The sequence below is a fragment of the Vespula pensylvanica genome, chromosome 14 (genome assembly GCF_014466175.1).
Source record: "Vespula pensylvanica isolate Volc-1 chromosome 14, ASM1446617v1, whole genome shotgun sequence".
Lineage (NCBI taxonomy): Eukaryota > Metazoa > Arthropoda > Insecta > Hymenoptera > Vespidae > Vespula > Vespula pensylvanica.
In genome coordinates, this window is record NC_057698.1 from 1,955,687 (window position 1) to 1,973,038 (window position 17,352).

At 40.9% G+C, this 17,352-nt stretch overlaps 1 protein-coding gene and 1 long non-coding RNA gene across 5 annotated transcripts in view; one reads left to right on the top strand and one right to left on the bottom strand.

The window, feature by feature from the left end:
- Nucleotides 1–9,611, top strand: part of LOC122634242 (zygotic gap protein knirps-like) — a 33,523-nt gene extending 23,912 nt beyond the window's left edge. For all 3 annotated transcript variants that reach the window (XM_043822987.1, XM_043822989.1, XM_043822988.1), the window contains one exon: nt 7,365–9,611. In XM_043822987.1, coding sequence (XP_043678922.1) covers nt 7,365–8,711 — 1,347 coding nt within the window. In that variant the 3' untranslated portion in view covers nt 8,712–9,611. The remainder of the gene's footprint in view (nt 1–7,364) is intronic.
- LOC122634245 overlaps nt 9,465–17,352 on the bottom strand; it is a 226,712-nt gene continuing 218,824 nt past the window's right edge. Inside the window, exons 8-9 of one of the 2 annotated variants that reach the window (XR_006328341.1) lie at nt 10,178–10,355; nt 9,465–9,573 (exon numbers count right to left, since the gene is read on the bottom strand). This is a non-coding gene — a long non-coding RNA (uncharacterized LOC122634245). Of the gene's footprint in view, nt 9,574–10,068; nt 10,356–17,352 lie in introns of those variants that run through there. The other variant, XR_006328342.1, reaches the window with a different exon arrangement.

The following is a 17,352-nucleotide window of genomic DNA, read 5'->3' on the forward strand; positions in this document are numbered from 1 at the left end:
TCTCTCTCTCTCTCTCTCTCTCTCTCTCTCTCTCTCTCTCATTCTCTCTCTTTCTCTTTCGCGTGAATCGGTCTCGTGCGTCAATCCTTACGTTCGTCTATCCGACGTCGGATCCGCGGTAGAACTGATCACTCCAGAGCTAAAAGGTAGTACGTCGTCTAGGATGGACGTTTAGGATAGAAGCAAAGCCGAAGGATAACAGCTCGTGTCTTTTAGCCCCTCTCCTCCTTCTTTTTCTTTCTTTCTTTCTTTCTTTCTTTCTTCTTCTTCTTCTTCTTCTTCGGCGGCGTGCAAAGATCGAAAGGGGATAGACTACAAAATGCAAGCAAATAGCTCACCCTGACAAATCCTCGGAAGCCATATCGAGCCGGACGGAAAAAGTTTCTGACGTACGATCTTGCCGGCTTCGGACCGTAAAGACCGGCACCGACTGTCCTCTTCTTCTCTTCCTCTTCCTCCTTCTTCTTCTTCCTCTTCTTTTTATATTCCTGAACGGTGAACGTTTGTTCGAAAGAAGAAGAGGAAATAAGTAGATAGAAATTTTCACTATCGAAGATAGATCCTTCCCACGATCCGTTATAGCAAATGCTCTTACGAATTGAGCATTAATTTTTTCTCGATCTCGATTGTATATAAGTAAGGTATAATAGCTATTATCATACGTATTATAGGTTCGAATACCCAACACGACGGACGCTTTCTCGACGGGTGAAAATCAAAGCTTCGAAGTTTCGGGGCCGAGTCAGGTAGCCACATTGAAATTTTTATTACCGCGTGCCGTGCAACTTCGGGAGAAACGTACTTTCAAAACCACGACGGGGAAAGAAAGAGAAAGAAAGAGAAAGAAAATCAGCATACAATAACCGTCGTTCATTGTTCCTGCTGTTAAGAACTGTCGACTCGCACGGTAAGGACAACGACGACGACGACGACGACGACGACGACGACGACGTCGTCGACGCCGACGTCGTCGTCGTCGTCGTCGTCGAAGATCTGCAATTCAATCGTCGCGATATTCTGCGACGTGGAAGTATTTCGTGTCAGTAATGCAGGAAATTCGATTCGTACGAGAAACGACCGTGGCCGAGCGCGTTATTTAAGATGTCGTAAATCCGTAAGCAGATTTTCTTCCTCGTCGTTGTCGTCTATCTTCCTGTGTTGTCTTATTCTTCTTTTTCTTTTTCTTCTTCTTCTTTTTGAAAACTCGATTTCTTTCAAAGCGATTTAAAAACGCGGAGAAGAATAAGAAGAATGAGAATAATAAGAAAGAAGCAAAGACAAAAGAATAGACGAGTTTACCCACGTTGCCGTCGTAGAGTTCTCTTGAAAATCGCTTAGAAATGAAAACGAGAGTGATCTTTGCGCTACGTTTCGCATGCAAAATGCACCTAACTCCAAGGTTCGCGTAGTTTTTCAATGACGTCATTGCACGCCGTCGTTCCACCGTTCAACGTGTTTCTTCTCTTCGTGTTCCTTTCGCAAAACAGCTTCGTTTATAGTTAGTTTTCTTGGACACTCGCCAAAACTCTTGCACTCGTATCACTTTCGTCCAGTTCGTGGAATCGTCGAGAAGAGAATCGATCGTAAAAGTTAACCGATGCGTCAGAAATAGAAAAAAGAAAACGATAGATCGTTAGATCTATCGCTGGATCTTAGGTTAAGATGGTGTTACGGGCAAAGTGCATATTTCCTTTCCTAGAACGAATAAATGGTTAACGAGCTATGCTAATTTAATTCTTCAAAGAGGAAAATCGTGATGATGAGAAGATCGAAGATATTGATTGTTAATACCGATTCGATTGATTATTATCAGATACGAAGTCCTATACGAATATAGATTTTATTATTATACGTACAATATGATAACTACAATTTTGTAAAACGATTGCTATAAGAAATATGAACGCGTTCGGCACGTGCGACAGAATGATATTAATTTCAATAACTGATCAATTAATTTCCGAAATACTTCCGAATGTAAAAAAATTTCCTACAAAAATTTCTCTACGAAAAAAAAAGAAAGAGAGAGAGAGAGAGAGAAAGAGAGAGAGAGAGAAAGAGAAAAGAAACCGAAATCACTAAACAGATATCTAATGTTTCGAATATTTATCAAATTCTAAACGTGGTTTGAAAACGATTTGATCTCGCTTTAAAAAATCACTTGACCGAGAATATATATCAAAGATTCTTGATTGCTGATAGTTTCATAAGCTACGGAGAAAAAAAAAAGAAAGGAAGGCATAAAGAAATAAAGGAAAAGAGAAAAAAAAATAAAAATAAAAAATAATAGATTTACTCTCGCCATATTCTATATAATTAATTCTCACAGTAGGAACATACGGATAGCATGTAGTAGTAGGACGACCAAAAGACATAAATCAGATCACACATCGAGTACGGCCACGGCCGTGTGTTCATCGTCTCTGGGAAAGTTAGCTCGCAAAAGGAGGATTAACTGGAAGGAGGAAACGGTGATCTTCGCGATGACGCGAATCGTTCGTGAACCGCATCGACTTCGTCGTATTCGTCGTCGTTGTATTCGTCGTCTTCGTCGTCGTCGTCGTCGTCGTCGTCGACGTCGTCTCTCTTCGCACGCGAATCAGGGTCACGCGCGTTACTATAGCGCCGTCGATATAGTTACATGCTACGGCACATTCATGTGCTAATGTGCGCGTCGGAGATGTTAACGAGTGGACGCGCGAAGCGTTCTACCGTGAGAGACATCGATGCACACGACAAGCGACGTTATTCAGTATATGTATGTATGTATATATGTAATGTACGTATGGTATGTATGTATGTATGTAGGTATGTAATGTATGTGTATATGTATAGGGTGTTTCAAGAGATTTTCTTTAGATAAATGTTTTTTGTATTATAAGTAATATACGAACGTACACGAGGAATCATTTCTAAAAAGAAATGTTCGTTTCTAATTGAATTATTGTTTCTTGATTTTTCTCTTATCTCTATTATCAAATTTTACATGAAAATAATTCGAATTAAATTTCAATATTTTCATCTTCTGCGTTCTGTTCGACACGTAGTAGACAAATAATATATAAGCACCACGAATACGACAGATGTTACTTCTTTATAATTTTCTCTCTCGTTTTCTCCTCCTTTTTTCCATTCTGAAAGCCAAGAACGTTCCAATTTCGTGAGTAGAAAATCCCAAGGGATCATCGTCGTCATTAGGAAACTTAGGAAGAATTTCCAAGATCGGTAAAACACAAAATCGATCGTGCTATATCGTATGAACCAAAGGAAACGGTTAACACATCCCGTGGGATTTGTGAACGGTTGAGGTCGAGAGCAAAAGCGTGCGCGACACGAAGAGAGACAGAGAAACAGAAAAACAGACAGACAGACAGAGAGACAGACAGAGAGAGAGAGAGAGAGAGAGAGAGAGAGAGGAGAGAGGGAGGGAGAGGGAAACTGCGAGACAGCCGACACGACCACACCGCGGCTCCTATAGCACCGTTGGCATAGCTGGACAGGCCATTTCACATTCCCACGTCCTTAATATAGATTGTTGATACGCGCACGAGCGTAGAGAAGAAGAAGAAGAAGAAGAAGAAGAAGAAGAAGAAGAAGAAGAAAGAGAAAGAGAAGAAGAAGAATGAGAGAGGGATCTATGGGATTACGACGACGAAGAGAAGAGCGAGAGAGAGAGAGAGAGACAGAGAGAGAAAGAGAAAGAGAGAGGTTAAATGGACCGAGGAAGAGACTCGTGGCTCGTTGAAGCATACAAACACATGTGTGCAAGAGATAGAGATATATAGATATATATATATAGTGAGAGAAAGAGGGAGAAAGAGAGACGAAGCGATTTAACAACGCGTGGGTGTGACGAAGAGGAGAAAAGGTTCGTCCTCTTGGCACAGGTGCCTCTCTTCTCCAATAAGAGAGAGAGAAAGAGAGAGAGAGAGAGAGAGAGAAGACGCATATAGGAGTCCTCTCGAGTCCTCTCGACGAGATCGTGCCTATAACGCACGATTACATCGCAAGTGAGTAGGTACGTTCCGCAAAGACCGTAACCGCTATCCAGAAACGGCAGTCGACGTACTCCAGCGACTTACTGTTACCACCACGATCGATAGTAGGTACTTACTTACACATTTATATATATATATATATATATATATATATATATATATATATATAACTCTTCAGCATCCAAAGGCGTACGGTCGATAGTAATAATATAGAAAAGCCCAAACGTAGACTTTTGCTTGACTATTTTTCGAGGAAGTCGTATATAAGTAAGTAAGTACTTAGGTACGCTATGTTCGGTTAACCTATCGTAAATTTAAGCTTGGTGACACGCGTCATTCCATTATCGGAATGTTTCTTATTTCAAGTAGATAATACGGATAATACGAGAGAGAGAGAGGGGGGGGAGGGGAGGGGAGAAAGAAAATGAGAGAAAAAGAGAGACAAAAAGACACTTTTATAGCGCAATCGGATAAGAATGATAAATCGCTTCTTCTTCGTTCGAGCGTGTCCAAGTGAAACATTATTTCTTTAAAAAGAGAAGGAAGAAGAAAAAAAAATAGAAAGAGAAAAAAAAACATGGAAACAGAAAAGAAACTCATCTTTTAACTCGAACGACCGTCTGTTTGCCAGGACAGTTAGCTAGCAGCGAACGGAAAATACCGTGAGATCATCGTACATTTTCGTGCGCTGAAACAGTTTCTTTCCAGTTTGAACGACAGAGAATCTTAACTTGGATACGATTACAAAGTAAATGATCGAGAGAGAATCTGGATCGATATTGATGCGCACGTTGTCGGATCTATCGTTTGTCCGGCTCGATCCTTTCTAATTTTTCGTTTTTATATATATATATATATATATATATATATATAAAATTTGGTTACTTCTTTTTTTTCCTTCCTTTTCTTTTCCTTTTCACGATCAGGGACAACGATTTCTCCTCCGTCATTTCCTTTACGGTACGTTGGTACAAATCGGTCCAGGATTCCGGACGTGCCGGCTGAGATTCGATACGATACGAACTACTCTCTCGAGTGGCCCTAAATGGCGAACGTTTCCAATCTCCGCGTTTGTTGTTCTCGTCCGAGTTTGCTGTTGTCGCCGTTGTCATCGTCGTCTCCCTCTCCTCGCCCCTTCCCTCGCTCTCCTATCCCCTCTTCCTCCCACCATTTCCCCGTGCGAGTCGTTGTCGTTGGCGTTGTTCTACTCTCTATGTGGTCCACACGCGAGACTCCACGGGAAACTGCAAAAACTTGCAAACTCGAGGCGACACGCGTGCTTCTTACGCAATCTCCGTCTCTCTCGCGAATCCCGTTGTGTAGGTAACCCCGCTATACCCCTACTCCCCCTCTCCACCCACCCTACACCACTCTCTTCCTTCGTCCTTCCTCGCCCACCCCCCCTCGACTCTCTTCTCCCCTTCGTATTTCATCATTCTGATCTATCTTTATTTCTATTATTTTTTGTTTAGTTATTTATGTTTAGTTACGACCTCACTCAAGACCTCCATATTTATCCTACTTCTTCTATCTTTTAAAATCATTCGATGATTAGATTCTGGTGCGTGAAAAAAGAAAGAGGGAAAAGAAAAAATGTCTACGTATGCGAACGAGGAACGTTTCTCATGTCATCCTCGCGCACACACACATACACATATGTATATATACACACGAATCATATATGTGTATATACATACATACAAATATAACCTATATAATCGAATAGATATAAGGATCAATCGGGAGGTCAAACATTTTCGATTTGTAGGTCACAGATCGAAACGACGTATCCAGCGTCGTCCGATTTGTTAGTTTCAGTTGGGACGCGTACCGCTACGCGTGCGAGCTTTTGGGATTTCGAACCGTTACGAAGCCGCCCACGTGGGTCCTCGTCAGGTGGAGCTCGGAATTTGTGTGCGTGTGTATGTGTATACATCTCTCTCTCTCTCTCTCTCTCTCTCTCTCTCTCTCTCTCTTTTTCTCTCTTTCGTTCTTTGTGACTCAACGCCGATACGATTCACGACGAGATATCGTCGGCATAAGCAGATGCTTCCCCCTTCTTCCAAAAAGGTGCGGTCCTCGAATGATTATGCTAAACAGCTCGCACGAGGGTTTTCACAAATACCCTCTCGACATCTTACTTACTCCATCATCGTCTATTATTTCCTTTCTCTTGATACATCCTACGTATGTAAATAAAACTCTAGGACAATTTGGACAAATAACTGACCAACTCGAAAATGGATTCGGTCTCACGGTTAAAAGAGAACCATCGTCGCAAGATTCCGCTCACGCAATGGCCGTCGAGCGTAATGCCAAATCTGTGACGTCCATGTTAAAAAAGAGAGGTAGCCAAATTCGATTTCGTTTCGGGTCGTATTACTTTTTCTCCGTACTGGTTTGATACGAAACTCGTGGTGGTGATATGAGGGGAAGAAAGAGAGAGAGAGAGAGAGAGAGAGAGAGAGAGAGAGAAAGAAAGAAAGAAAAAAGCGAGAGTTTGATTCAATGAAAAAATTCGAAGGAGGGAAATATGTTCTTGTACCGCGAAATGTTCGATGATAGAACGAGAATGAGAGTAAGAGGGATGAAGAAGAAGTAAAGAAGAAGAAAGAGGAAGAAGAAAGAAGAAGAAGAAAGAAGAAGAAGGAAGAAGAAGAAGGAGAAAAGAGCCACGTCGTAAATTAGTGGTCGATGAGCGTGCGAGCGGGCCTGCTCGCGCTCTAAGGTGCACCTCTCGAAGAGGTGCGCGAGCCTCTTCGAGGCGGTTTTATCGTCGGCCGACAGGCGTTTAACTTTACGAGCGGCCACGCCACGTATATACTCCTCTCCGTCCGTTGGTCTGTCCGTCCGTCCGTCCGTCCGTCCGTCCATTCGTTCGTTCGTTCGTTCGTTCGTTCATTCGTTGGTTCGTTCGTTCGTTGGTTCGTTCGTTCGTTCGTTCGTTCGTTCGTTCGTTCGTTCGTTCGTTCGTTCTTTCGTTCGTTCGTTCGTTCGTTCGTTCGTTCGTTCGTTCGTTCGTCCTTCCTCGTTTCCCTTCTTCTCTTCTCTAGGCGCGCAGGCATGCTAATTCTCGTGATGCGCGTAACATTAAACTCTGACGTTTAATCCGGTAGAGAAGCAAACGCGTGGCTTGTATTCGAAAGGAAGGATCTTGCTCGACCCTTTATATGGTTCGACCCGACGACCGAGAATATGCTTTCTTCCTCCTATGTATCTCACGTAGATAGTATATACACGCACGCTCACGTTTTAATATATACACGCACACGCACACGCACACGTTCACATTCAGACACGACGAACAGAAACGTAAAGAAGAAAAAAAAAATAAATGTGTAAAATTCGTGATATTTTTGATTTCAGTCATTCTTTGGTCGAACGTACAACAACCTTGGTAGTATTTCGGAATGCAAGAACGGAGGTGTATGCGTGATCAATAAGAAGAATCGTACGGCATGCAAGGCTTGCCGGTTGAAGAAATGTCTTATAGTCGGCATGTCTAAGTCCGGTTCGCGTTACGGCAGGCGCTCCAACTGGTTCAAGATCCACTGCCTACTTCAGGAACAAACGAATGGAAATCAGAGCGTCGGTGTGTCACCGGGTGCCCCTTCTCCGTTTGGCCCTACCTTCCTTCCGGGATTCCTACCGCAGTCTCAAGGTCAACAAGCTACTGGTGCCATTTACGGTTCCAAGGATGCCAAGGACCCCGGCTCGCCCAGCCAAGATGATCTGGCGTTGCAGTCTCATCTTCTGCACGTGGCGATGTTGAAGCAGGAAAGAGAGCGGAGCAACAAGTCGCCTCATCCGGACGACGTGGCGTTACAGAATCAGTTGCGTATGCTAGCTTGGCGCAGAGAACGCGATAGGATCAATGGTAATAGTCAACAGCCGCCATCTTCGACGCCACCGAGAGAGGCCACGCCGCCGTTTGTATGTAAACGACAACAACAACAACAACAACAACAACAACAACAACAGCAGCAGCAGCAGCAACAGCAACAACAACAGCAACAGCAGCAACAGCAACAGCAACAACAACAACAACAGCTACCACAACCAATCTCGTCACCTATATATCCAATAAGTTTTGCCCATAAAGACGTAGTAGTGGCAAGTAGCCCACCGGAAGTCTTTAGACCGTTCTTACCGAGCTACAAAAGGTCGACCGACACGCCGAGCGACAGCGGTGCCTCATCCACCGAAGGCGGTGCCGACGGATTACACGATACCGAATCGAGAAGCAACTCAGCCTTGAGCTACTTCAAGTCCAATGCTGCCTCCCCTACTTTGTCAGATCGTGATTTCCCTGCGAGGAAGATCAATGCCACGGTCACACTTACCGCCGGCTACCATCCGCATGCGCTCGGTTTAATATATCCTCCGCCTGGTCTGATAACGCCAGCTACTTCGCAACACTCGCCACGTGGCGGCGATCTATTACTGGTTAGTCCAAGTCCAGGTGGACTCGCTATCGAACAAGACGAACCGATCGATTTAAGCGTTAGATCGAGACTCGGTAGTTCCCCGAGACCAAGTAGACAAGGTGTAGCTACTACCGCCGAAGACGAGGATAACGAGGACGAGGACGATGAATCTAATGGGAAAGAGGAAGAAAGGGATACTATCAAAGACGAAACTACGATGAAAGGGAAACCGTTAGATCTAACTCTTACCGTGAAGAGGCCCGCGGAGTTACCAGTTTCACTTTGAGCCCTCTTTTCTCTTCTCTTTTTTCGAGCCGGCGAGATAGGCTTTATTTCTAATAGTAATATGTGTTCATTTCTTGTACATATAGATACCAAGCGTTATCAACGAAGCGAACAACACGAACGCTTCCTTTTTTTTTTATTTATTCTGATTTAAACGACGATTCGATCGATTCTATCGGATCTTTAATTGGAATCGATATAAAAGAAATACACATAGATCAATTGTTCGATCGAGAAGGGCCTTATATATATATATATATATATTTATATAAACCGTAAATATGTATACATGTTCGTACGGTATATTACGATGATTGATCGTTCGGTAATTACGTTATTTTCATGTGTAACGTACAGCTATTAAGCAATTCTGATTATTTTTGTCAATAAATCATCATGCATATTTCGAATGGGAACGAAACAACTCGATGCGTATCTAATTGCACGCTGAAAGAGTATTCGTCACGATATATAATATAATATAATATAATATAATATAACATATATATATATACATATATACATATGTATATATATATATATATATATATATATATATATAAATATCGAAATAATCTATCAGTTGTAAATAGTCAAGTGGGTGAATTGTCTGCGAAATCGATATCGCTTTCTCGCTTCTGCTTGGTGTATGAACCTCTTTGCTGGTGTGAGACAAAAATTTTTAACGTGATTCTTTTTCATTTACTCTCTCTCTATTTTTCTCTCTTTTCATCTTCATCACTTCTTCTACTTCTTTTTCTTTTTCATCATTTTTTGTTTGCCTAATTTTTATGTTTTCGACATATTTGTTTTTTTCTGTTGTAAATATATCCACGAAGGCGATAGAGACGAGTAGTCAGTACCTAAGCGTCAAATGAAATACATATTTTTGTTTAATCAACATTTCTATTACCATTTTTATATATCCTTGCCTTGAAAAATCCTTTAAGGTTTAACATTCTAAATTAAAATGACAAACTTTGTTATCCCCTTAATATGTAAGAGAGAACAAAGGAGATCGAAATCGATGAAAGATGCTAGACGGACACAACAAGGAAAGATTCATCCTGAACGGATCGAGCAATAGTAAACGCGTTGCTCTCGATTTACTTGCTTCTATGGATCACTGAATCACGAATCTCTGCGGGTAACCTTGCGAACGATGCGCTAACGCTTTTACTGCCTTTACGTCGAGACTCTTCTTCGTTTCTCTTGCGACTATATACGTGTATCATACACACACAAACACACACACACACACACACACACACACAAACACACATATACACAATATATATATATATTTATTTATATATTTATGTGTACATCTATATATACATACATGTATCCATAGATATAACTGTGTATATATATATATATATATGTATGTATGCGTATTTATATATAGATATATAGATATATAGAAATATAAAGACGACGAGGCTTATGTACAAGAAACATACGTACGTATATAAAGTAGCACGCGGTGTCGACGTTGCGGCTACCATTAATCAATTGCCAGCAGGAAGCGCGATCGTTGCAAAATCATCGAGTTACGGATACCTGCCCACGCTGGTCTGACCTTGCGGGTTCGCGTATCCGGATCCCGTGTGGATTTTCTTTTTCCTCGTACGTCGTGAGCCTTCTAGAAGAAAAGGAAGAAGAAATGGAAGAAGAATAAGTATATAAATATCAACAATTTTTTATTTCGCCCGACTTGAACCGACAATGAACGATCGTGAGTTTCCAAAGAAAAAAACAAAAAGAAAAAAAAAAAAAAAAGAAGAAGAAAAGAAAAAGAAAATATATCCAAGTACAAATAATAATCTATAAATATATACATGTTATCTATCTATTATACGCGTACGTATACATTCGTAGAAAAATTCATTTGCAAAGTTTAATTAGGAGATCGATAGTAACGTGAGAGATAATGGAAAAATAGTTGGAGTCTCATCGAAGATTTTTTATCGAGTAGATAATCGATAGTTCCAGCCAATGGGATATTAAATGCTTGTTGGATCTTGATTTAACGAACGCGATGTAGTAATCATCGCCATCTTGTTGGCTATAATAGGTACAGGGGTGAGGAGGAGGTAGTCGATATAAAAGATAATAAACTCGACGATGTCGATCGCTCGAAAGAGAAGCGGTATCGACTACCCCTCGCTCTTCATTCACCTTCCTCTTCCATCTTGTCTTGTTCTTGAAAAATCCTTTAAACTGAATTCTATAGATCGATCTTTTGCTATCGAGGAATGGTCGATTTGTCCCGCAAATCCAAGCCGCCGCATAGAATCAATGCTTGTACGTACATGGACCGAGTACGATCTGATACACGTAGGACGTTCCTACGTACTGGGTGTACAAGGATCTTCAGAATCCTTTGATAGAAAGAAAGAAATAAATAAAGAAAGAAAGAAAGAGAGAGAGAGAGAGAGAGATTAATCGACCGACCGAAGTAACTTCGACGAGAGTTTATCCATGTTTCAACGAATAATCGATCTTTTTCCTTTCCTTCTTGTACGTTGCATTCAAGCCCCAATGATGATTCTTCTTCTTCGTAGATCATTGACCGATCTATACATGGACGAATAATAATAAGAGGAAATCTAATCGATCGATTGACGCATGAAAATAATTTTCTTCTTCGTTCTGTTAAATACGTATCAACAAAAAAAAAAAAAAAACGAAAAAGAAGCTAAAGGAAAAAGAAAAGAAAAAAAATGCGGTTCATTGTTCTCCGATTAAAATAATCAACGTAGAAAAATGAAAAGAAAAAAATAGAATAGAATGATACCAATTTGAATGTCTTCTTATTTTTAGAGATTTTTTTAATATATACAAAATGATATAATACACACATGATACACACACACAAAAAGAAGCTTAAAGAAAAAAAGAAAGAGTTGTAGTATGCAGTTCGATTTGGATATCGTACACCCTGTAGATGGTTGGACTGACTAAACGCGAATAACAAACGGTCGGGACCCGAGGCAGTGCGTCAGTCCACTACGACTGGTTACACCGGCCGGAGCAATAAGCAATCGCTTAAACTCGTCATGACTCTATGCATGAGTTGGGCAACGCAATGCCGCTACGTAAGTACCTACAGGACGATTTTAACCCGTGCGCGACTTCTGCTCGAGAGTCTATATCGACTTCTCGCCGAGTGAAATATCGTTAGGGAGCTAAAGATTTCCGGTTGGTATTGACGTAGAATCGATGTACATATAATTTAGCAAAGATCATGTCTCCCATCAAAAGTTTTACCGAAAGATTTTAATAAAAAATATTTTCGTCTTCAGACAGAATTAATTAAATCAATCAGAAAATATACATACATACACATTAATATCTCCTACCGAAATTCTTCAAAATTGATCAAAATTTTGTGGAAAAAATTTTTAATAAGAAATATTTCCAATCGGAAAATAGACACGCTTAGTGCGTAATACATTTTAATTAATGAAATACATTATTAATTAAAATTCTTACGAAAAATTTTAATAAACCATATCTTCGTATTTGGAACGAGAGAGAAAGAGAGAGAGAGAGAGAGAGAGAGAGAGAAATGATTAAATTATTTAAAAAAATAGATAGGATAATATTCGCTTGCATAAATCAAAAATAATTCGTAACTCGGAAGACATTTTAACGCTTTGAAAGAGAGATTTATCAGGTCCTTGATAATTAGATGGAAAATAAAATTTTTTATTTCGTGGATATTAAAATATGTTTGATCGCGAAGGAAGGATAATATCCTATTACATGGATCAAACACAATTCGTAACTCGGAAGATGTCTTGACGCTTTGAAAGCGAGATCTCGTTCTTGAGAATATCAGCCTCTCTGGTGGTTGCGCGTGCACGTGGGCTAGCCATAAAAAGCTAGCATAATGTATCGCGCGAGATGTCAACGGTTCTCTTGGGATCGACGATATACGTTCTCTCCGCGTGGACATGCGATCTTTTCTTGAAAAACTTTGCTCGTGACTACTTTTGAAGATATATATATATATATATATATATATATATATATATATGCATATATGTATATACATATGTATGTATCAGAGAGAGAGAGAGAGAGAAAGAGAGTGTACATAGATACAAATATATATTTAACGTACGGCCTCCTATCCATCCGTCCTTCTTTCATTTCTATCCACCTCACGGACTTCTTCAAGATTTAACTTCCTGCCTTAGCCAATCGAATGAATAACAGACGGACAAGCGTAATGAGCGTCAATTGATTAGGTACATCGAACGAGTATCGCGATAAGCGTTGAATAACGATCGAAATGTCGCGTTCGCGTGCTTATTATAATTCAGGAAATAAGTTTCTTCTTCGTTTTCTTTTTTTATCTTTTTTATTAATTTATTTTTGATGTCCTTTTTTTTATATCGAAGATGGATTAGATTCAGTTAGAAAAAAGATACTTTTGAAAAATCAGGACTAGTTCGTATATAGCAGATGGTATTGTAGAAGAAAAAAAATGTTTTACGTTCGAGAAAAAAGTAGAAATGAAAATCTCCGAACGCATTATCAATTATCGTACGAACGTACGAAATATAATGATTTTTCCGATATATCGAAATATAGAATTCTGGAGTCCTTGCGATATGATAAATCGACAAGATTTATACAACGTGGAAAATATCGAAGATGTTTGATTCATTGGTTCGAGACCTTTCCTTGATGACGGCAATATTCAAGTAGATTTTTGATATACGTAATAACGATAAGAAAAAAAGAAAAATAATGCTTAAGTAAGCACAGCCAGAAATGCAATGTAATGTATAATTAATGAGTATTTAAAAATGAACACTTTCAAGTTAGTGCATCTAGAAAGAGAGATAGTAATAGGGAAGTAGAAGAAGAAAAAGAAGAAGAAGAAAAGGCAGAAGAAGAAGAAGAAGAAGAAGAAGAAGAAAATGAAGAAGAAGAAGAAGAAGAGAAGAGAAGAGAAGGGGTTCGAACGTACGCTTGGCGTGCACGAAGAGCGTTAGGGGTTAACGAGGGCCGGTCGTGCGATCGTCCGATCTTTCCCAAGAGCCAAGGCGGCCCAATTAGAAGGCACGTAAAAGCCGGGCGCATAATCAGCAATTTGTATTGTCGAAGGATAAGGGCACTCGATACCGAAGCAGTCTCTTTTTCTCTCTCTCTCTCTCTCTCTCTTTCTCTTATACGCAAACGTATACAAACACACAGACACACATATACACATACACACATACGATCTAAGCTTTAAACACGAGACCACTTTGCGGAATAACTTCATACGGCGTTCGAGATCCCGAAGTGAGTGGGTGCTGAAACGAGAAGGATCTCGAAGGGTGAAGTGGGGAGAGAGGGATGGCACCCGATTAAGCTACGCGATCGCCAATTATCGGCAATTTGATCCGGTTATAACTCAATTTAAAGTAATTGGGCCGCGCCGAGAGAGAGAGAGAGAGAGAGAGAGGTCGGCTCTTTTGCGAAACATATTCCTTAATCCCGTTGTTCGATCGTCGATCGTTTTTAACGCCTTTCGATCATTCTAATCGTTCCATCTAATACATTAGAAAATTTATTAGATCATTCTTAATAATGATTTATGATCTTCAAAAAAAGATGATGATAATAATAATAATAATAATAATAATAATAATAATAATAATAATAATAATAATAATCATAATAATAATCATCATCATCATCATCATTTTTTTATTCGCATAAATAGCGATACAGTAGAAAAAATAATTTCATATATATATATATATATATATATATATGTATATATACATATATATCCATAGAAACGAAATAAACGATCTAATTCGGTTTCTAAATCAAAGTGAGCGCGTCGATTTCTTTATCTTTTTCCAAGCGATCGCGGGATGTTTCGTAAGTACAAGAAGGCAGGCAGCACAAGCATCGCGAGATCGGCCAAGCGTTGGGATCGTTATGTCTGCGCCGAGTTCGCACCCGTTGACAAATTTGACAAGACACGCAATCGATCGCTCTTAACCGGCGCTAATCGATACAGCGATCGGTTCATTAGGCGAGCCTGCCTCGTTTCTCCCTACGGCTGGCCGAGTAGTCTCTCTCTTTCTCTCTTTCTCTCTCTCTCTCTCGTTCATTCGTTCGTTCGTTCGTTCGTTCGTTCGTTCGTTCGTTCGTTCGTTCGTTCGTTCGTTCGTTTCTCGATCCCCTCAGAGGAACTCGCTACCTCACAGATATTGGCTTTTCGATCACGTCGGCTCTCACGGAAATCTCGCGAATGCAACGACGCGCCAAAGGTTCGGTTTAGCAGATCTCTACTCTCGCGATCTCACCAAGACCAATCTCTCTCTTTCTCTCTCTCTCTCTCTCTCTCTTTCTCTCTCTCTTTCTCGATCTTCTTTCGTTAGTAAACAAGGTCGCGAGGAAGTTTAGTGTCACGATTGCTAAAGATACTACTTTGCGGCATTGAACGTAGATGAGGTAGAGATAGATGATCCCAATGGAGAACTCCAACCGAATAACCTACCTTGAATCCTTACAACATCGTGTTCACGATCGTGCTTCGATAATTAACGTCATCCTGTTAAAATAATGATCTCTTTCTTTCTCTCTCTCTCTCTCTCTCTCTCTCTCCCTCTCTCTTTCTCTTTCTTACTTTCAATGCCAGAAGATCGAACTAGATCGTGTCAATTCTTCGAGAAAATCTCTTTGTTAAAATGTGGTAGATTAGAAAGAGAAGAAGTACATGTATATTGCAGCTTTCCTCGCTTGTCAACGTTGAAAAAAAAAAGAGGAAGAAGCAGAAGAAAAGGAGGAAGAAAAAAGAAAGAGAAGAAGAAGAAGAAGAAGAAGAGAAGAGTAAGGGAATGCCAGCGTGTGTATGCCAGCTGGTTCCGAGAGAGCGGTTTCTAGCCGTCGCTAGGCGCGAAGCAATTTCCCTGAAACCCCATTAACCCTTCGGAGATGAACGACGCGGGAGTAGAAGGAAGAAGAAAGAAGAAGAAGAAGAAGAAAGAAAGGAGGAGGATAAGGAGGGGCAAGCAGCATGCAGAGGATCGCACTTGTCGTTTGCAGTTGTGTGTTGTTGGCTCCAGCGAGTTCGCTCGCTTGCAATACCGCAACGCGATGTTGCATCGAGAAGAGGAAGAAGAAAAGAGGAGAACGAGGAGGAGGAGGAGGAGGAGGAGCGAGAGATGAGAAGGAGGAGAAGGTGGTGAAGAAGAGGAGGGGAGGTTCCGGCGTGGCGAGGGGTCACAGCCGCTTATGTAAACCATATAGAAGCACACACTATCTAGCGGCTCGCCGTTTATCTAATAATATTATGGTGCAACGCCGGTGCATCTCCCATATAAGAGTCGCTCGAGATGCAGCAAGCATCGATGCGTGTATGTATGTATATATGTATTTACGTATATATATATATATATATATATATATATATATATATATATGCGTGTGTACGTTTTTCCGCGTATGCGTACATAAGTGTGTATAGAAAGAGAGAGAATCGTTCGTTTGTGTTTGCGTCGAAGAAAGGTGTGGGTCTCAGCGCCTTCCTCATCCTCCTTGTCCTTCCACCTTCTTCTTCGCCTCTTTCGACTCTCGTGGGGGTGTGCGAGCACTTGTCCCGATATTATCGGCAGATATTCCGCGAGATAATGTGTATACGCGTGCGATATTATCGTCGCCGAGGTCTATACCTTTTTTTTTCCTTTTTTTCTTATTTCTCTTCCTTTTTTTTATTCCTCGTATTCATCGTCGGTCAAAGGCGATCCATGCGAGCACCGACGAAAATCCATCGAGAAATAAATTTCAACGATGAAATAACATACGCGTTAAAGCTTCTCTTCTCTCGTGCGTCTAAGTAGCGTTAGATAGGTGTGCGTTAATTATTCATAATTAACGAGCAGATCTATCTCGTTATATATCCTCGTGGAGGTAACGCGTTAAAGTTATATCTAATAAAAGTTTGAAGAGGTGGTACGATTACGCGATCGGTCATAAGACGATCGAGTTCCGTGACTCGGAGAATCCTTTGGCAGGGTCGATCTTTGAGGTCGGCCATGAGGGTCAAGCCGCTGGTTCTGACCCGATCGAGATGCCAAAGGCGAATCGTTTTGCGTGCGTTTCTCTCCTTCTTCCATCTTGATAAAGAGCACGGCCGTGCTCGTGTATTTATAAAGCTAATACGGAAACGTAAGAACCGTTAGAAATCGAAATCACGCGATAGAGTTCAAGGAAATAGAAATTTCGAGTCTTAGTTTTCAATCGTTTTCGCGATCGTTAATAAGTTACTTTTACGAGGACTTTTCGAGGAAAGAGAAAGAGAAAGAAAGAAAAACAGAATGAGAGAGAAGGAGAAAGAGGGAGAGAGAGAGAGAGATAAAAAGATCATCGTAGATCACGTTGAAGCTTCGTTTTCACGGATCGAACGCACGAAGTTTCTTCGACTCTGCTCGTTCTCACAGGCTCGCGATGATCGTTAGCGCCGAAATTACGAGCGTGCAGAGTGGGGTTATACGGCATGTAACTTTGTAAGCGGATCGCTGTAAGTTAGACCCAAGCCACGGAGGCGCGAATTACGAGGCACGTAAATTACACGTCCGACCGGGCGCAATTCCGTAAGTCATTACGCGCCGAGTTACGAGCGT